Here is a 22,413-nt window from a genome sequence, read left to right on the forward strand (position 1 = left end):
CTCCTCAAAATCAAATGTTTCCGCACCTCAAAAGACTGTCAAAACGGTGAAGAAGCAGCCAACTCAATGGGAGAAAATATTTGGAAATCATTTATCAGACAAAGGTTTGATTTCCTGTTTATACAAAGAAACCATATAACTCAACAACAATAGAGCAAACAACCCAATATAAAATGGGCTAAAGATATGAATAGGCATTTTTCAGAAGAGCAAATACAGATGGCTCAAAAGCACATGAAGATGCCGGCAATTCTTATAGGTATGAGGTGGTATCTCATTGTAGTCTTGATCTGCATTTCCCTTATAGCCTGTGAAAATGAGCATCTCTTCATGTTGGAGAGGATGTGCAGAGAAGTATTTATAGTTTCCTGTCTGTTTTAATAGCAGCCATTCTTATAGGTGTGAGGTGGTATCTCATTGTAGTCTTGATCTGCATTTCCCTTATAGCCAATGAAATGAGCATCTCTTCATGTACTTTTCTTTTTTTTTCTTTTTTGCATGGGCAGGCACTGGGAATCAAACCCAGGTTTGTCTGATAAATGATTTCCAAACATTTTCTCCCATTGAGTTGGCAACGGCACAGACACACATTTGCACACTGATGTTCATAGCAGCATATTCACAATCGCCAAAAGATGAAAACAAACCAAATGTCCGTCAACAGACGAGTGGATCAACAGAATGTGGTATATACATAGAATGGAATATTATGCAGCAGTTAAGACAAAAAGACACCCAGAAGCACGACAAGATGGATTAGCCTTGAGGACATAATGCTGAGTGAAATTAGTCACACACAAAAGAATAAATACTGTACGATTCCACTTTTATGACCAGCATAAAGATATAATCAGAGGCTTATAACATAGAATATAGGGGACTTAGAGATACATAGAAGCTAGAGATGTGTGAACCATTAGCTAATGAGGTTGAACTCCAATGTAAGGGAATAGATAGGAGTCAAGGTGATTCTCTAGTGGGTCTAGAAGTAATATTACCATACTGAAGATGAACAAGATTCAAAAGGGGTTGTATAGACCTATGTGTCCCACTGATTCACACTAGAAATACGAATGAGTTCTTGTTACTTATTTGAAGAATAAGAATTACTTCAAAGATACAATTCTTGTATAAAGAGTGTTTAAGTCTAGGGTACAGGGAGAAAACTGCTATTGCATGCTATAAGCTATGTTCAAAAGGAAACCATCAGCACTACCATAGCAATGGCAGAGGTAAAAAATGGGGTGAGGGACAACAGTTAGGAGGTTTAGATTTCCTATTTGGTGAGGGTGTGTTTATTGATTTTCTGACTCTTGGGAACAATGAAATGATCTAAAATTGAGAATGTTGATGGAATGAGGACTATGGGCCCTCTGCATGATGCCCGATGAATGCAGGTGGCTGAAGGATGCATTGATGGAGAAGTTCACTGGCAAACGATGATGTGTATTGATGAATGAAGGCTGTGCTGCTACAAAAAGGAACAATGTCATGAGGCATGCAATGACGTGAATGAACATGTGGGGCATTTGGTGAGACAAAATAAGTCAGGAACAAAAAAACAAGAATGGTATGGTCACCTTTAGAAAATGCTTATAAGAAAACAGGGGCCTAGACTGTAAGCTTTTAAGCTTACATTAAGTCCAGAGTGATGATTATTATTTCTGGATTTTGAGAGGCTATTATACACATATATATATTATATATGATATATAATATATATATAATATAATATATATATTATATATATAATATATAATATAACCCCGAACAGGCTGGGGTTAAAATAATTCAGAACATAGGGGTAAGGAAGATACTGTCTTTATTTTAGAACCACACATCCTCTTTGAGATCAATGGAAGAAAGGTTTATTTGATCTGAAACTGAAATTTTCTGTAGTGCATAATTGAATTCAACCTATCTAGCTCATTTGAACAACTGAAACACAGGAAGCAGAGAATAAGAAAGAGGTCCTTTAATCCTGTATAGATTATTGCAATGCCTGGATACATCCTAGAGTATATTAAGCAGATAAAAAAGTATTGCAAAGGCCCCTGACAGATGGGAGAAAGCATATGGAACTATTAAACTTTACCATCAGGGAATACTCTGATATTGTGTCAAACTTGAGGGATCTGAAACCAATAGGCCATGCCATCGATCAAGAGACTTACTCTTGTGAAGCTTATGTAGGTAGTGGAGAAGTTTAGACTACCTATAGGCATGAGTTACTTCTGGAAGACCTCTTTCGTTGCTCAGATGTGACCTCAGTCTAAGTCCAACTCTGCAAGTGAAATCATTGCCCTCCCCACTCTGTGGGACATGACATCCAAGGGTGAAAGTCTCCCTGGCAACATGGGAGAGGACTCCCAGGGATGAATACAGACCTGGCACCATGGGATCAACAATTCCATCCTGACCAAAAGAGAGAAAAGAAGTATAATTAATAAAGTATCAGTGGTAGATAGTTTAAATAGAGCTCAGAGGCTACTCTGGAGGTTGCTCTTACGCAAGTTTCAGGCAGACCTTGCTACCTATCATAACCTGCCAACCCCCAACCAGGACCATTCCAGCCAATCCTAAAGAACACTTAGTACTTAACTTACACATATTAAAATTTCAGCTGGTCCAAAATATTTCAATAGTAGTTGTTGAGGAAATTTTTTAAAAATTTTCAATGACTAATCTTTTCAGTAATTTCAAAACTAGTATATGAGCTTTTGCACTGATTACAGAGTTGAAACAAATATATAATCTGCCAGATATAAATGAGTTAGTTCACATACTTTATATATATATAAATATATAAAGTATATATTTTATATATATAAAAAATATATATATATATATTCAAAGAAAGGATTAAAAATGAACACTCTCTACATGGAACCTTGAGTAGGGCATGAGATTTTGTATATTTGTCCAGAGTGATGCCCCGATAAATCCCAGAGTGATTTGAACAGTGAATAAAAAAGTATTAACAAAATCCCCTTGGGGGAATGGTGAGAAAGGGGGAAAATTCAACTTCCCCAAGCAGAGAATTCTTGATATTCGCACAAGCAGTGGGGACAACCAAAACAATCGGCTGAGCCCCCAATCTTGGGTTTGTTCATATGAAACGTAACCCCACAAAGGATAGGCTAAGCCTACTTAAAATTAGGCCTAAGAGTCACCCCCAAGAGAACCTTTTGTTGCTCAGATGTGGCCTTTCTCTCTTAGCCAACACGACAAGCAAACTGACCGCCCTCCCCCCACCACGTGGAACATGACTCCCAGGGGTGTGGACCTCCCTGGCAATGTGGGACAGAAATCCTGCAATGAGCTGGGACTCAACACCAAGGGACTGAGAAAACCTTTTCGACTGAAAGGGGGAAGAGAAAAATGAGACAAAGTGAAGTGTCAATGGCTGAGAGATTTCAAACAAGAGTCGAGAGGTTATCCCGGAGGTTATTCTTACGCATTAAATATATATCACCTTTTTAGTTAAGGTTTAACAGAGGCTGGAGGGAACTGCCTGAAAATGTAGAGCTGTGTTCCAGTAGCCATGTTTCTTGAAGATGATTGCATAATGATTGAGCTTTTGCAATGTGACTGTGTGATTGTGAAAACCTTGTGTCTGATGCTTCTTTTATCTTCCTTAATGGACAGATGAGTAAAACATATGGATTAAAAATGCATAAATAATAGGGGGAACAAATGTCAAAATAAATTTAGTAGACTGAAATGCAGGTGATCAATGAAAGGGAGGGGTAAGGGGTATGGTTTGTATGAATTTTTTTTGTTTTCTTTTTATTTTTTTCTGAATTGATACAAATAAATGTTCTAAGAAATGATCATGATGATTAATATACAACTATGTGATGATATGAATTACTGATTATATATGTAGAATGGAATGATCATATGTAAGAATGTTTGTTTATATGTTGACACATTTAATAAATATAAATTTTTTAAAAATGAACTCTCTTCAATAAAGTTAGAACCCCCCCAAAAAAATTCTATAATTTTTGAAGCAGAATTTTTTCCAGTTGTTTTTCTGTCACAGCCACCTATGTTATATTCTTTGTAACACCATTGTTACACTTTCAATAAATGTCCATCTACAAATTAATTAACTTTTTTGGAGACAAATCCCTGGTATCTATTTTTCTGATTCCCATGAAAGACTCACTTTTAAGATACAATTGCAGCTGCCCCACACTGCCAGTTACTGTGTCATACACATTCCTTAAAATTCTGTAATCAGCAACCACCAGGTGCCGTATCGCATTCAGCACACCACAGTCAGTCAATACAGACATCCCCAAACACACCAAGGCTGGTTTTGTCAAATGTTTTATTGAGTGTAGACATCTGGAGTACTGTAAAACATGCATTATCTGTAGATTCAAAAAGGAGCAAGCCACATTGTCTTCACTGTCAAATGTGTCAGACTTGGCATACATGATGGAGATTAATGAAGTATCATGAGAGTAATATGGTTCCTGAAAAGCTTCTACAATTTGGAGTAGGGTCTTAATCACGTGAAAAGCAAAGCTGTTCACATTTATTGAACTTGCATTTCATTGGTGGTACACAGTATTTTAATTTTAAAACAAATAAAAATAATTTTGTTTGTAGAAGATCCCTATCCTTGAATTTATATTGTCCCTTCAGTTTTCAGAAATTTTAACTTAAAAAATCATATGCCTTTTGGGAATTGTATGTTTATCTGCACAATAACTGAAATTTATTTCTTCTTTGGTTGTTGAGGTGTGTTAAATTTGAAGAAGATAATATCTCCATCTTCAACGATATAATTTCTACCTTGCTGTCTGTATTTTCCAGCAGCCTGCAAACAGGAAATATAGAGAAAAGAGGTTATTATTTCACAACTTAGTACATAAGGTAAATGGCAGGAGTAGATGCAAAAAGTACTATAGAATAAGTACATATAGAATAAGTACATATAGAATAAGTACAAAAAGTACATATAGAATAAGAAAGAAAAATGAAATATAGGAAAACCTATGAGCTCAAACTAGACTTGAAAAGAAGTAAAGTATTCCTGATTTGGGAAGAACTAGATTTTACATACATACATACATCATCATAATGTATTCTCCACTAAACTGTTGGTACATAAATGTAATTATACCAATATCATTAAGTTTCATTACATGCTGTTTATGGTACATTTCTGATGTGTCTGCAAACACCCAGCAAGTCACTGTAACAAAACAGATCAAATCAGGCAGAAAACAGATTATATAACTAGTTTAAAGCTGCTTTATTTGCTTAAAAAATTATTTGGTGATATTGGTGATGGAAGAAAGACAGTTTGCTATAAGGAAAACTATTCTCAATTACACTGTACAGATTCTGAACTATTTCCTTGTAAAGTTTTTATTTAGTCCTGACAATGATCACACATATATAGTGGCTTGAACTAGAATTCATCGCAAAGTAGTTTACTCTAAGAATCCCAGTTATAAGCAGAATCTAACAGGTTAGAACTGCAAAGACAGAATTTTTCCACTGCAGGGATTAGTAGGCAAATCAACTGATTCCACCTGCTGGTATGCAGAGATCCAGATGTGTAAGCCTGTTAATTCTAATGTAAACCAGCAGAAATTCCAGAAAACCAGGTCAACTCTGTGGCACAGTACACACACACACACACACACACACACACACACACACACACACACACACACACACACTCTTTACTCCAAATACCAAAGGCTCTTCGGAACCCATATATAACCCGGCATACAACTGACCAAGTCCTATGTGTCCTCACCATTGGCTACTTAACAAGGACTTGAGGATCTTTTGGAATAAATTCTCAAAAATATTTTTCTTTTGTTAGAATTTACTGAGAACAAGAAACCTTTGCCCAACAAGATTAGTACAGCCCTTTGAAGATCTCAGTAAGAATACACTAACAAAGATTAGGCATCTGAGGTTAAAATAAACAAACCAGATATATACCTAGTCGGTATATTTTCAATTATCTAGACTATATATAAAATCACCTATTAATAGAATGTACCATTAAAATGAAGCTTACTTTTTTAAAAAACAACATATTCTAACATTCTACAGGGCATATATATATAAATAAAAAATATTCAATATGTTGTGTTGAAGGCCATTTGCTACTTATTTCTAGAATCTAAGGCACACTATTATAATATAAAACCATATATTCAATTTATACCAAATACATATTGACATGACAATGTAAGTTTATATACTTTGTTACCATTCAAATTTACAATTAATTAAAAGTGACAGTGTTCCTTTAAATTCTCTAGAGACCATTTAATACATTTCTACCACTATCAGAAACACTGGTTGAAAAAAAAATCAATACCCATTTGTGAATCTTGAGTATGTATTAAACAAGACACGTCTAACCAGTTCATTTGCACTTGAAAGCAGCCATCTGTAGAAGCCAGCTTTGCCTAAGCAGATATGATTGCTAATAATGTGATATCCCTGTAGACTACAAAGCCCACACAGTGCTATTCAGTATATAGTTCACAGCACTGGCATTAAATTAGTTATGCTGCACTGGTATTAGAAATACATATACATCCATACACATATACACAATCTTGCCTGCATACCTAAAAACTACTTGATAATATGCAAGCCAATATTTGTTGAATAAAGGAATATAAAGCAACTCATAAAAATGACATTTTACTTGGAGTTCAGATTTTGAAACAGTTTTGGGCACTAAAAATCACATAAAATACATAATGGTATTCTAAGCTGAAAAGTCAGAGATCAACTTTGTCTATTTTATAATATGAAAGCTTCCAGTTAGTTTTAAACATTTCTACAAAAGCAGGAGATATTACTATTATTTAACTATATATTATGAAGTTTCTCTATATCATTAAAAGACGTATTCATAGCATATATTTCAATTTTATTACAACATAGACATCTAACAGGCCTACATGCCAGAGTATAAAAAGAGAGGTACCTGATTTGTGAATTCTAATATTAAAATCATCCTCATTTTTAACATCATTATGAAAAAATAAATATGCTAACATGATTAACATACTAAAAATAACTGCAGATTTTTAAAGTCTAGTATTCCTGACAAAGTTCAATTTATCGATACATGTGACACCACTGAAAAATTAATGACTTTGCTGAGTTGTAAACTGTAACTTCTTTCTCTCTGTTTAAAAAAAAAAATAAAACAGCTCTCATTCCCCATGGAAACATACTGAAATTTTTTCCCTTCTCTTCTTGCGTTCCAAAAGGTCTATTAAAATCTTGCTATTCAATATATTTCCAATGTTACCAAAGGAGAATAAAAAATTTGAAATAAACTTTATTCAATTCCTTTCAAATTAAGAAGCAGTTAACATAAAGGAGCCTTCTTTAACATTTTCCATGAAGTCTTAAAATATAAAATCAATCAAATCAAACCAAATATCAAATTAAATTTAAAATAAAGAAGTCTTTCTAAAATATCACTTTAATCAGTTGACCTATCTATCCATTAGGGATGACATATTCATTAGATTTCTCTAAGTAAAAACTAATAAGCCAAGCAAAATTAAGTTTGCAACAACTTCACATTAAAAAAAATCATTTATAACTCATATAATGTTACTTTACTATTAGTGGCTGCAAATCAAATTATACTGATTAGCTAAAATAAAGCACAATTTTGGACCTGCCCTCTAGTGTTGAGAAAGTAAATCAAATTCTCAAAGATCTTTAAAAAAAAAAAGTAAAATTATGGAATTTCAGCAAGAACAGGTTTTATTTAACTAAAATTGCCCATCTGCTTGAATTAATCATAAGCTTATCCTACTTCTATTTCAGATATTCAAATACAGGTACAAATTTTCATTAGCCATTTAGTGAACATACATTCTTTGAATATTTAAATAATTATTTAAAATTAATTTTCAAAATTCAGTTTTAGAAAAAGCATACAAAATTACTGACAATAATTGACATTTAAAAAAATTAAAAGCCAGTGAACACGTACAGCTCTTCAATCAGTTGACAGTAACACTAATCCCCTAATAGTCTTGTTATTTTATTTTAGACTACACAGTTGAAAAGATAGTCATGATTAATTTTTGTCATGAGTATTTTCTTGTCAGTGAGAAATCATAAAATATTAAAATAGAAAATAATTCTTTACCTTAACTGCATTTTCTGAACCTTCCTCTTTAAAATCTTCGTATTTCATTACTTCAGCCATAATGAATCCCTTTTCAAAATCTGTGTGAATTTTTCCTGCAGCCTGAGGAGCCTTCGTCCCTTTCTTTGAAAATAAAGACCAGAGAAAAGTAATTTAAGATGACTGACTTCAAGCGTAGAGTTACTTTTCTCTGATACGCAATTGGGATATAAAACTTAAGTTTAATATCAGCTAAAATGTCAGGTATACAATTAGTACATTTTCAACACTGGGGCACAATTTGTGTCAGCACAGATAAATCAGTGGATATCAAAAAGAAGCGCAGCTTTGGTTTTCCTAACAGTCACCCACAGTTTTATTGATTTAGATGCAGTGGTCTGGTTTTGGTGTAAGTTTCATTTCGATTTTCAATTTTTCACTGAGAAGAAAGTAAAGATTTTTAAGTAACTTTCAAGCTGAATTATCAAAGGTTTCAAAAAGATAAAAAGTCCTCAAAATTTCAGTTCATCTAAAGAACATCTAAAAACCAATATATAAAGAGATATTATTTAGGCATTTCAAAGTAAAATAATCTATGTTCAGCAAATAATTTTGAAATTTCTACAAGTCAAATCTTAATAATACATTTTGTGAATGTTTTACAAAATACATATTTTGCCTCCCACCATCATGAAGCAAAATTCAAGTTGAGATAGGAAGAGAAATGTCATATAATTACACCCCACGTTAAATTACAAGGACAAATATTCATACACACAACCATGGAAAGAAATTTGAGAAATAATGGTGACCTAAAGGCTGCTTAATAAAGCATGTTAAAGTGATAAGAAGTCTGACACTATAAAGCACAGTTTTTACAGTAAAAGATGTATTGGGTTAATACGGCTACTCACTGATGCTTACTTGACTAAATATCTTAGCACATTAAATCATGGATACTTACAATCAGTCTTAAGATAAACCAGCTTTGACATTTGCAAGCCAAGAACATGTCATCTTTCTGGCTGTTTGTACTTATGTTGAGAAGTTTTAAGGCTTTAAAATACGTCCTTAAGATATATAGTAAAAAATAAACCCTGGTAATTTGTTTACCAATTCATATTTGCTTTGACATTGTTTTGTAAGTTTATATAAAAGGACCTTGGTTAGAAGTCAATCAAACATTCTTTTACAAAAGGGAGAGGAGATAAAAGAAAAGTGAATCTCACATTCACACAACACATTTAACAGTATGTTGAACTACCTCCATGTTTCTATCCGTATTAAATCAAAATAAACGTAACTGAATAAAAATTATAGTAGTCACTGAAAACAAATCAAAACAGCACTAAAATTTATCATGTAGCATATATTAAAAGAGCATAATAAAAGACTGAATAAGACAGTATTATTAAAAGTTCTGTCATTATTTTTAGATTCTATAACACACTTTTATTCAGAACTACATATATTTCAAAATGTTTTTCAAGAGTACTACCATATTATCATATGTTTACATTTAAAATTAAACCATTATAGTTCAGTTTCTATTGTGCTCTGGGAATAAATTAGTCATTTTTCTGGTCATAATTAGTACAAATCAATATTTAAAATACATATATTTTTAAAGAAATAAGTTTGAACATGCAACACTGTAAAATAAACACCACTTCTATGAATTCAAATTTTAAAAAGGTTATTATTACACATTGGGTTTTGCGTTTTTGAGACCAACTGTGTATCTATGAAGAGCATAATGATGTCACATTGCTTTTATTGCTGAAAATGTAATCCGAGCAAAGCAAACGAGGAAAGAACCACCCGCAACCCAAACAAACTTAGCGAATACAAAATGAAAAGCAACATCAATTTCACTGCAGACAAACCCAGTCACACAGATTAAGCAAGCACAATACTGGTGCGTCTTATCTCTGACCACAGGAGGAGGGTAGACAGATTCTACAGGATGAAGAAATTCAGACTATGTAATAGGCAGAATCAATTGTTACCTGCCTCAATCAATGCCGCTCCACTTTCACTGTTCAGCAGCTCACAAATAATTAAAGTTATCCTGGACAAAAACCTCATCTGTAATGACTAGCTAACCGCCACCATGACAAACTTCAAAGTCAGTGATATCAATCTGAATTCAATAGTGTGGAACTGGATATAGCTGATGAATAAGTATGACTCTTACCCTGATGGTCCATGCACGCACTTCATCTGGGCCTGCAGTGAAAAAGTATTCTAGTTGGAGTGCTGCAAACCCAGCCTTAATGATCTTTGGCAAAGCACTGAAATAAAATGAAACAAATTCACTCAACACATAAGTTGATTGTGCCAGAGAACAGTATAGAGCTAAAATTACTCATTTTAAGCAGAAAATGTTAAAAATAATGATAAATGATCTCACATCTTTCATAATACACTTGAAGAGATAAAAAAGTGCATAACTCTTTCTAAAAACACCCCTTCTAAAATTGTTTTTAATTGCATTAGCCTGAAGATATCATTTTGAAATGTTTATACCATTAAAAAAAGGAAAAAAATTAGATCTACCCATTCTATGACTATTTTCATCCAAAATTAATTATTTCCAGGACATGGGTCATGAAAGCAAGATTATTTGATTGATATTCACAGTTTAAACCATATATTATTGTTATTCAGAAAAAATTATGGCAACTAATTCACCCTTTCCCCTCCCCCACTGAACATGACGAAAGAGTTTTGGCGATCATTCTTTCTTAAAAATATACATAACTAATACCTATGTTATAATTAAAACACTGTACAGAGATGACAGATGACAGTTAAAAACTTAATTTAAAATAAATCTTTTCACTCTGTCTCATGGTAAAGAAAGGAGAAGATTCCCTCTTTATAATGGTAATTACTCTGTCATTTATTATTCTATCAGCGCAAGCAATTAAATTACTGCAAGGAAATAGTTGATAATAAAGTGTAGGGAAAATGAATGCTAATTAACCTTTGTGTCATGTTCGCTTCCAGATACTTCTGTCTCTCCTCAGCACTCAATTCTTGCAACTTGAGTTCCAAGGCCCCACTAAAAGGAATGACCAAGGCACCTGGGTCATACTTGTCCACCCACTCTTTAATTTTTATCAACCTATAGACAAAAAAGGGCACAACATTATCTTGTAGTGCATGCATGACTGTACCACATTCATTATTACCACGTAGCACATACATATTCATAAGAATTGCACGGTTTTATGATGCCATCCTTTTGCATATAGCTTTCCAAGGTCAAGGCATTAACAGGCAGCAATTGCTTCAGGTATGTGCCATAATATTTTACTGAAATCTAGTTTTACTTCAGCACATTACCTATAGGAACTATTATACAAATATTTTAAAAACTTAGTTATACTAAATCTGTTCAGCATAATACCTGTGTCCTTGAATAAAACCTTAATTTTATGATTTCTCATTATTTTCTTTACTTTATAAAGTGAAAATTTTAAAAGAAAAAACATAAAATTCTGTCTGTACAAGAACTGCCAGATGGTTTTGAAAACAATTTGCTCCACCCAGGTATCTATGACCCTAGTTCCATTCTTTCTTAGACTAACACAATTTAGAGTTGTCACTGGTTTTGAGGGAGATTTTTGCTAACCAAAACGAACAAATCCAGAAAGTGCAGATTTACAAACCAAGTTAATTGTGTGCACATTGTCCTTATGAACCTGAATTTTGTAGGATCATGAATAATTTGAATTGCAGAGGAAATACATTCCTTTAATCACAAAGGACATGGAAAGTTAGGAAATCGATATCAGTTATCTGAAAAGACAGTATTAGGTGATTGTTCCCCCCCTTTCAAAGCACGGAGTGTTTTGGCAAAGTAATAATTAGAACACAAATAAAATAAATGTAGTCAACAGATTAAACAGTTCCAATTCTACTACTTTATGAACTTTTTATTCTGAGGTAAGTAACTAAGCTTTTTTAAGCCTCAGTTTTCTCATCTGTAGAATTGGAGATAACAATAGTATATACTATATTATACTATATTGTGAAGAACTTAGAAAAATAATGCCTGGCAAACAGTAAACAAACAATTAACAGCAGGAACTTATTTATTTTTATCACAGGTAATCATAGTATATATTCTTATGATTTGGGAACTGAGTTTAGTATAGGATTGACCATAGATTACAGAGAAATTTATGTTAAAAAATTTAATGCATACCATATTCTTACATAGTTCCACTAGTCTCCCATTGTTTAGAATAAGGTTTTAATAGTTATCACAGCAAAAAAAAAAAAAAAGGTGACAGAAATCCTGTAAATAATCAATGTAAATGTCACTCTAAGGGAAAAGAAAACAAGAACTAAACCACAAATACATCAACACTCACCTATCAAAGGAAATGTCAGGGGATCAGTGTTACTAGAAAACTAAGAATATGGCCTACAAAGCAGGATTTAGGAAGGGATAAAAGAATGAAGAGTTCACAGAGCTTTGTACATGTTACTATAAAAGGAAAACCTATTATTTACTTATTTCATGTATTAGTGGTGTTTGATCTTCATAATAACATTATTTTTTCCTTTTAGTCATATCCTAAAAACTGGACCAAACCTATGATTCATTTTGGAATAAAGTATGTGACTTTTAAAATACAAAACCAAACCAGACATTTCCTTATGCAAAATTATGAAGGTCAGGCAATTAGAAAAGAGGGCTGGGGGAATTTAAATTGGTACTTCTGCATATAATAAAATTATAGGGAGCTAAATCACTTTATAAGCTTACACTATTCAAACAAAATTTTTAATTAAAATGTCAACACCAATAATATTAGTAACATTTTTATTATACAAGTTAGTACCAAATATGCAATTTTTAAAAAGCAGATCACATACTAAATACAAATTCAATGAAAGAAAAATAAAACAAGCTCATGTAAAATGATAATATAAAAATATCACCCTCACTTTGTTTCATAAATGTGGTCAACATAACTAATAAATGAGAACTGTTATGAAACAACAAGGTAGAAATAATTACTTTGGCTAAAACATCAATTCAGAATAACAATAGTTCTTCCCTGTCATTTTAACAGCCTTTCCTACAGAGACCTCAGAGGGATTATTTGCATTCCTCAGGTGTTCTATTGTACAATTCAGATGAATAAAGACTTACAAATCATTCCTCTACCGCCAATGTGAGACTTTGATCTTGTGAATACACCATTGTACCTTAACTATAATTGGCAAAAAACCTGACAGTGTAGAGCATCACAAGCTTAATAACAAAGGAGAATATCTCAAAGTGTTGACAGATGATCTTCATAATGCAGAAGCAGAGCTGGTACATTTTAGCAATAAATGAGCACGGAGGTCTAAAGGTCTCTAAAGTGACTGACATCAGACCTGCTATAGCCTCACTAAAAGAAAAAGGTACCATAGCACTCTCCGTAAAGTGAGTTAGGTGCTTTGCCTGTAAGCTTCACTTTTGTGACTTTCACTGTCATAGAAAACACAGGGAAGATGAAAAGTGAGTTAGGTTCTTTGGCTGTCTGCTTTACTTTTGCGACTTTTACTATCAAACAAAAGTGAGAAATATCTCAAAGTGATTTTTAATTACATATTTGAAAAAAGTCTCAGGTAACTTAAAAACATGACTAGATTTCAAGATTACAGCCTGAAACATTTATAATATATATCTGTTAGATCTGGTGGTTATAGCAGTGTGATAATGAGGCCAAGATCACAAGTTAGAACCCCATAGGGACCAGTTGCCTTTGCAGAAAGATGTCTATTCTATTGCTACAAACCATACCCCAAACTATAGCCAGTCACCTAAAAAATGTGTGCTACTAGCATATGAGGGATATGGAAAATAAAAGTTGAGGTCAGCATTACTACTAGAAAAGCAATTTCAAGTACATTCTGTCAAAGTGACTTAATCTCCATCAGCACACATCACTAAGAAAACTACCCAATTGTTACTAAAATAAAAATTAAAAGAAAAGTGATACTGTTTCAGAGTATCAAACACAGTACCAACTAGGTAAAGTGAGTTGACTTCCAAAGAGTTACACTGTATAAAGACTTTAAGTGTTCATTTTGCAAATTTATATGCATAAATTATTGCAAAGGGTTCCATTCTTCTCTTGCTAAGGAGCCAGAGCTACTTTTTTTATTTCCCTGAAGTCTTATGTGTGATAATTAGGGAGAGTAACTGCTACTAGTTTTATACCGGGTGATTCTACAGCAAAGAGACTAAGCAGGGAACACCAGTTTTAAGATAAAAAGGGTGGTGCTTGGAGATACTGGCAGGTTGTGATCTATTAGCTAGACTCTTCGGTAAAATACCTTTAATTGAGAGCATAGTATTAAATTTCCAAAATGCTCATGTCTCAAATTTACCTTCAGTGTTGTTATAAGTTGATTTTCTTAAGCCAGTCTTGACATTCCTGATTTCATAATGTGATCTTCCTCAGGTTAGTTTATATTCTTTGTACTTATTTTCTGAGTTACACTAATTTTATTTCTAAAAATTCTACTTACGTCTTTTTCAAACTTGTCTCCTCTTTTTTTTGGTAGTATTTTACTCTTGTTTAATGAATTATTTGCTCCTTTCAACATTTAAACAGATTATTTTAAAAGTTCCTTTCAGACTACTCTAATTACCTTTAGTTTCTTGGGTAACCTGCAACTCTCACCCAATTTGTCATCTGCTAAAAAACTCTCAGAGCAGTTAGTTTCTTTGTATATGATGAATTTTTCCATGTGTGTTCATTTTGGCAGTAACAGTTACCTTCCAAGGAATCCAGTGGCTCCCTGGGCAGCTGAAATGTACCTATGGGGTAGTTTTGTGATTGTTTCTTCTAGGGAAAGAACTATGAAGGGTTCTGGGCTCTGGGCCAGTTTATAGGTTTATAGGTTTCTAGGCTGAGGGATTCTGCACCAGGTAATATAAATGAAGTCTCTTTCCCTCGTATACAGTACAGGCCTGGTTGAGAATAGTAGTTTCCCCTTCCTTGCCTGGATGGGGCTGGGGAGGGTACATTTTTCTAGTACCTGGTCATGGAAAGCATAGCTTCTTCTAGACTTTATGAGAGAACCTAGTTCTAGCACCTGTAGTGTGGGACCTGGAGCCTTGACTCTTATTCCCATATGGACACTAAGGCCTCTAATCCACACGAGACTAGTTTTACCTCAGGACCATCCACTATCAATTTCACTCTCTATTATCACTGAATTCCTTCTTTATTTTATTATTTATTGATATATATTATTTACTCACATACCATGTAATCATCAAAAGTGTACAATTAGTGGTTCACATCACATAGCTGTGACCCATCATCATAATTGACTTTTTCTTTTTTGTGAAAAATAATGTATATACAAAAAAGCAATAAATTTCAAAGCATATCACAACAATTAGTTGTAGAATAGATTTCAGAGTTTGGTATGGTTTATAATTTCACAATTTTAGGTTTTTAATTCTAGCTGTCCTAAGATTCTGGAGACTAAAAGAAATGTCAATATAATGATTCAGCAATCATACTCATTTGTTAAACCCTATCTTCTCTGTATAACTTCATCATCACCTTTGATCTTTCCACTCTTCAGAGTATTTGGGCTATGCCCATTCTAACTTTTTCATGTTGGAAGGGGCTGGCAATAATATGGGATAGGGGGATGGAAAGAGTTGATCTTCTGAAGAGGCTGGCACCTCTGAATTTCAGGACTTATCTGGTCCAGGAACCCATCTGGAGGTTTGCAGGTTTCTGGAAAGTTACCATAATGCATGGAACCTTTGAATAATCTTATATATTGTTCCAGGTGTTCTTTAGGATTGACAAGAATAGTTTTGATTGGGGGTTGGCAAATTATAATAGGTAGCAATGTCTAACTGAAGCGTGTGTAAGAGTGACCTTCAGAGTAGCCTCTCTACTTTATTTGAACTCTCTTAGCCATTGATATCTTATTTGTTACACTTCTTTCCTCCCTTTTGGTCTCCTTCTTTATTTTTGACACCTAGAGAGTTCATAATCTTGCATTCCAACTGTGCTGCATGTTAAAAAAAAAAAACACACCATCACAAACACCAGCTTTTCTGTTTATTTACTTTCCTTTCTCTATGTACTAGGAACAAGAAGGGAACTTCCTATATTGGCTTAGTCTATCATCTTAATTGGAAACTCTCCATACTAAGTTTTCAATTATACTGTACTCTAGAACAGCTTTCCAATGTTTTTTGAACACCACCCACAGTAAAAAGTTATATTTTGACCCAACATATATGGTACAAAGACATATTTTTTAATATACATATCCAAACTGAAACAAGTTTCATAAAACAGTACTTACTTTTAAAATGTGAATTAGAACCCCAACAGTGTTATTTGATATTTTGCAGAAAATTAAAGTCTTACAATTAAAAAGGAAACCATAGTCTTATCTAACGTACTTTAATAAATAATAAAATTTCTTCTTTTATATACACCATGGCCCATCTCACAGCCCCAGCCTTCACTTGCCCCCAGGCACTCAAATTCCAGTTTCCTAAAAGTTCTATGAAGGTGGCTGAATCCAGCATTAAAGCCTAGTTATATTACATGTATGATATATTTGTTAAACAATAGAACTCTCTCAAATCCGCTGCTTATTTTACCTTCCAAGTTCAAAGTATATTTAAAATCTTAAAAAATATTCTTAGAAATACCATTAATTAAAACAATAAAGACAAATACTACAATTTTAAAATGGTCAAAGGATTTGAAAAGACATTTCTCCAAGAAAGACATACAAATGGCAAAAAGTACTTGAAAAGATGCTCAACATCCTTAGTCATTAGAGAAATACAAATTAAAACAATGGATATAATGTCACACCACTAGGATGGCTATAATAAAAAAGAAAAAGACAGACAATAATAATGTGTTGGTGGGGATACAGAGAAATTGGAACCCTCATAAATTGCTGGTGGGAATATAAATACTGTAGCTTCTTTGGAAAAGTTTGGCAGTTCCTCAAAGGTAAATACAGCTATGACATGACACAGCAATTTCACTCCTGGGTATATACTTAAAAGAACTGAAAACACATATTCACAAAAAAATTGTACATGACTGTTTATAGCAGTATATTCATAATAGCCCCAAAGTGGAAACAACCCAAATGTCCATCAATTGATGGATGGATAAACCAAAATGCCCTACAATGAAATATTACTAGCTACAAAAAGACATGAAGTACAGATATATATACTACAACATGAGAGAGACCTTTAAAACATTATGTTAAGTCAGATAGCCATATATAAATGGACATTATTGTATGACTCCATTTATATGAAACAGCCTCAAGAAAGAGAAAGTAAGATTAGTGGTTTCCAGGGGTAGGGTGAAAGGTTAAAGTGTGGAGGGACCATTAATAGGCACAGGGTTTCTTTTTGGGGTAATGAAAAAGTTATGGGATTAGATAGTGGTGATGGTGGCACTAACAACCACTGAAGTGTATGTTTTAAGAGGGGGGAATATATGGTATATGAATTATATTTTAAAAAGAAACAGTCCAAATCTAAACTAATAACAAATTTAAAGAAAAAAATGCTCACTTTCCCTACATTATGACCCTATAATGTCTGCAATATCTTCTTGCAGACAAAGTACTGGCCAAAAGAAAAACAAAAATTTTGAAGAAAGGCAAACATAAAATTCCAGTTCAATTGCTTCCTAGCTGAAGTGGAAAACCACTTCAGCTCCCTGGGCGTCAGTAGTTTTATCAACTGTAACAAAAATAATTATATCTACACTCACAGGTTGATGTTAGTATTATTTAGTTTTTTAGTTTTTTTCTGTTAAGTTAGTTTTTTTTCTATTAGTAAGTGGATAATTCCTATCAGACTCCCTGGGAGTAAAGGATGGGGAGCACTTTTTAGAAGTTAGGTCTCAGTTTCAGTGAAGAAGTTTGTCTAGTTGAATCTTTATAGATTGGGAGGTAACTGGAAGGAAAAAAAATCCAAACCCGAGGACAATAAAAATATAAACTAAGCAACTATTAAGTACTAAGTAGAATGTAAATCTTGGAGGTGCAACTTTGAAAAAAGGGTATGGGGGTGGGAAATAAAAACAGACAAACAAGTAATTACAAAGTGTGTGATAAGTGTTATAGTAGGGAAGTAAGATTTCAGTCATTAGGAGGAGGAGGGATACACGAGGCTAATCTGAGAGGATTTTGGCCTCATATAAGCAGGATTTTTTTGGAAAAGAAACCAACAGTCCCTTCAGTTATATTTTAAAACTTTTTTTTTCCAGGTTAATTTAGGTATAATAGGAAAAGCTGAAAAGGAAAGAGGCTTTCATGATGGAGCTGGAAATGTGTGGGGCCAATAAGCAATACCCATGGGAAAGACAAACATGAGAGCATGTGTTAGAACCCATTTGTACAGACATCCTTTCCCAAATGGATCCTTCTTTCTTTTTAACTCAACCTCTAGAGAGTACTTCTATTTCCTAACAAAGGAGTCCATTCACTTATGATCCCATTTATCCAAATCCTCTCACTATCTATTTCCCAGGTGGGGTACTTGTGAATTTCATAAAGGAGTGGACACAAAAGGATACAAAGCCAAGTGAAAAAGGATAAAGTCACTTTTTATATCTTTGGATGATAACAAGGTAAGGATTTGGGAGCAGGGAAGGGGCAAGAAGTACTAAAAAAGAGATGAGGACTACTGGGTGGCTCTTACTGCAATGTCAATAGTTACAAATGGGTACATACAAGTGTTCCTATTAACATATATTCTCAGAGGAGCTAAATGGAACCATGTAACTGAGAAACGAACTGACTTGAAAAAGCACTCTTTCTATCTTTTCCCCTATCAGTAGTGTATGATCTGTGGAAAAACTTTAAGCTGCTTCTGAAAAAAGAAATTCTCTATTATTAGAATATTTATTTTAAAATAATTTGGTGTGCATACTCATATAAGGTGCCAAATGACTCAATGAAATTTTCTGAGACAAGAAAAGGAGTAATTGGGAAACGTGTCAGAGTAGCATCATATCTTCCAAAACCTCTACTTGATTTCATAGCTTGTAGTTTGTCCTACCAATCAATAATAAACCAGAGTCATTATTTTACTGAAATGTTGTATGCAAAATGAATTCTTAAAATAAATACAACTCCCAGGGATTATCCAGACCAGGCACTGTGGGATCAACAATTACATCCTGACCAAAAGAGGGGAAAAAAGTATCATTGATAAATTATCAGTGGTAGAGAGAGTTCAAATAGAGTCGAGAGGCTATTCTGGAGGTTGCTCTTATGTAAGCTTCAGGTAGACCTTGCTACCTATCATAATCTGCCAACCCCCAACCAGGATCATCCCAGACAATCCTGAAGAACACCTAGGGCAATATATAAGATTCCACAAGGGTTCCAGGCATTAGTAACTTTCCAGAAACCTACAACCACTGGATGGGTCCTTGGTCCAGATAAATCCTGAAACCTAGCCCAGCTTCCCCAGAACATCAGATAATTCCATCTCCCTATCCCATATAAATGACAGACTCTTCCAATATAAAAAATTTAGAATTGCCATAGCCCAAACACCCCTAAAGAGAGGGATGGAAAGATCAAAGGTGATGGTGGAATTATACATAAAAGATAGTTTTTAACAAATCAATATGAATGCTGAATCATTAAATTGATATCTCTTTTAGTCTCCAGTATTTTAGAGTAGCTAGAAGTAAACAACTAAAATTGTGAAATTGTAACCCATGTCAAAGTTATGAAATATGAAATGTGTCCTAACACTAATTGTGGTGCTGTGCTTTTATAGCTTTTTTGTATATATGTTATTTTTCACAAAAAAAAAAAAAAGGAAAAAAAGTTGATTGCGATGATAAAAAAGTATTTAAGCCCTCTACCCTCCTATACTCTGGAGCAGCCAGAAAGAAAAATATGAGAGGATCATACGGTAGCCCATGACAAATTCTGGGATCTATCCCGTAACCACTTGCTGGAGAGTGCTTTGAAAACTTTTGCTTTTTTATTTCTTTGCTTTGTATATATGTTATACTATATAATAAAAACAAATTTAAAAATACAAAAGTTCATTTACTTTAATTAAAGGAATCCTATAGTTAAATGACTCCTAAAGACAATCCCTTCGCAAAGCGGTGGCATAACAAGAATACAGTGACAGAACACTAGGGCCAGAAAGAGGAGGAATCCTGGCCACATCACAGAATCTTGTCTGCTTACCTACAAATGGAGATAATAGCACCTACTTCATAGGATTTAGTGACAATTAAATGAGAAAGTTCATATGAAATGTTTTAGCACATACTGGCACAAAGTATGTGCTCAAAATATTATTATCATTATTTATAAAGTGAAGAATGGCTTTGTCTTTTATGAACACCTCAATGTTCAAACCATGAGCAGTTCTTTTCTTATTAAATAAAATTTTGATTGTAGTAATATATATACAATATAACATTTCCCATTTTAGCCACTTTTAAGCACAATTCAGTGATATTAATTATATTCACAACGTTGTGCTACCCTAGCCACTATCTATTATCAAAACTTTTCCATCACCCAAACAGAAGCTCTGTACGATTAAGCATTACAGACAACATACTCTTAATCATAATTGTACTGTATCCACTTATAACCTAGCTATTACTCCGATTTAGCTGAGAAAGCAAGTCGAAGCACTAACAACTAAAAACTTATTTAAAGGCATCTGTTTTCTTACTTTATCTCCTCCCTAAATTGTCAATCTGCTGTAAAGAAAAATAAGTTTCACTACTTATTAAAATTAGTACCAACAGTTATTCCTTCAGCTTCTAAAAAGAGGTTAAAAAAAAAAACCTATTTAGGGTTGTAAATATCAAACAATAAACAGATTTGAGGCAAACCAGTAGGAAGAATATTTAACTCTGCTATATTCAAAATCAATATTACACAAAGTAACCAGTCTAGGAACCATTTGTTGATACTTGGCTCTGGATATAAACAGTGACTTCTCATCCTGTTCTCTGGTCTTATCAGGAGAGAAATAACTGATGAAACATTTATACATTTGCTCCCAACCCCAGTGCAAAGGTTTTTCTTCACTACCCTGACATACTATTTGTTACATTTATCTACTGTTTTCAAATAAATTAATTCATTTGAAAAGAAATTGCCAGCAATAATTCTGTAATGATGTATTACAATTAAATGAATATTGAGTGGTTTGTCTTACTTTACTGTAAGATTTCTGCTCTTAGCATACATCAAAATAAGCATTATAAATGAGGAAGCAAGAACTACACAATTGACTTAAGCCCATTTCTAATTGTGTTCCCAGTGGAGATGCGGAACAAGTATCTTTGTTCTCTCTAATAATTATTTGAAATCATTAAATGTACCTTATCATTCCATTTTAATCAAATAAAAATTAAAATAATATACCACTTTTCACCTATCAAATTGGTGAATTTTAAAACAATACCACCACCCAGTGTTGGCTGGGGTTAAGGAAAATGTGCCTTTTTGAAAGGCTACATGGATTTTCATGATACTTTATTTATTTAGGGAAAAAAAAATAAAAAAACCTAAAATGCAATTTTTAGGTGTTCAGTTTTGAAATTTTTATATATCCATGTAGTCACACCCTAAAAAGATAAAGAATATTTCCATTTCTCCAGAAAGTTCCCTTATGGTCTTATCCAGCTAATCCCCACTTCCTGTTCATTTTGCTGGGTATTTTATTGGTAAGGTGTATGTATTCCATAATATCAATATATTACAATTTATTTATCCATTCTTCTTCAACAGACAATTTGAACTGCTCCCAGTTTTGAATTATTATAAATAATGTGGCTACAGATATTTTCATGTAACAAAATACAATATTAATAACACAAGGACATAAGCTTTCATTTCGTTTAGGTAATACTGAAAGTTGGAATTACTGAATTACAGGGTAGATTTATGCTTAGCTTTAAAGAAATTGCCAACTTTCCAAAGTTGCACCATTTTACATTCTCACCAACAATGATGACAGTTTTGGCTGCTCTACTTCTTTGCCCACATTTGGTGGTGTTATTTATTTTGACATGAACCATTCCAGTGAATATGAAATGATATCTCATTGTGTTTTAATTTGCTTTCCCTGATGACTAAAGATGTTGAGCATCTTTTTATGCTTATTCATTTATCTATATTTGTGGAATATACACCAAATTTTCAAACTGGATTGTTCTCTCTATATTGTTTAT

The 22,413-nt window shown here is 33.3% G+C and overlaps 1 protein-coding gene across 4 annotated transcripts in view; it reads right to left on the reverse strand.

The window, feature by feature from the left end:
• Positions 1 to 4,325: 4,325 nt before the first annotated feature.
• OLA1 (Obg like ATPase 1) overlaps positions 4,326 to 22,413 on the reverse strand; it is a 264,781-nt gene continuing 246,693 nt past the window's right edge. For 3 of the 4 annotated variants that reach the window (XM_077154178.1, XM_077154179.1, XM_077154181.1), the window contains 4 exons: positions 11,139 to 11,279; positions 10,347 to 10,443; positions 8,171 to 8,293; positions 4,326 to 4,834 (listed from right to left, as the gene is read on the reverse strand). In XM_077154178.1, the coding sequence (XP_077010293.1) occupies positions 4,733 to 4,834; positions 8,171 to 8,293; positions 10,347 to 10,443; positions 11,139 to 11,279 (463 nt within the window). In that variant the 3' untranslated portion in view covers positions 4,326 to 4,732. The remainder of the gene's footprint in view (positions 4,835 to 8,170; positions 8,294 to 10,346; positions 10,444 to 11,138; positions 11,280 to 22,413) is intronic. The other variant, XM_077154180.1, reaches the window with a different exon arrangement.

This window comes from Tamandua tetradactyla, chromosome 3 (assembly GCF_023851605.1).
Source record: "Tamandua tetradactyla isolate mTamTet1 chromosome 3, mTamTet1.pri, whole genome shotgun sequence".
NCBI classification, from domain to species: Eukaryota; Metazoa; Chordata; class Mammalia; order Pilosa; family Myrmecophagidae; genus Tamandua; species Tamandua tetradactyla.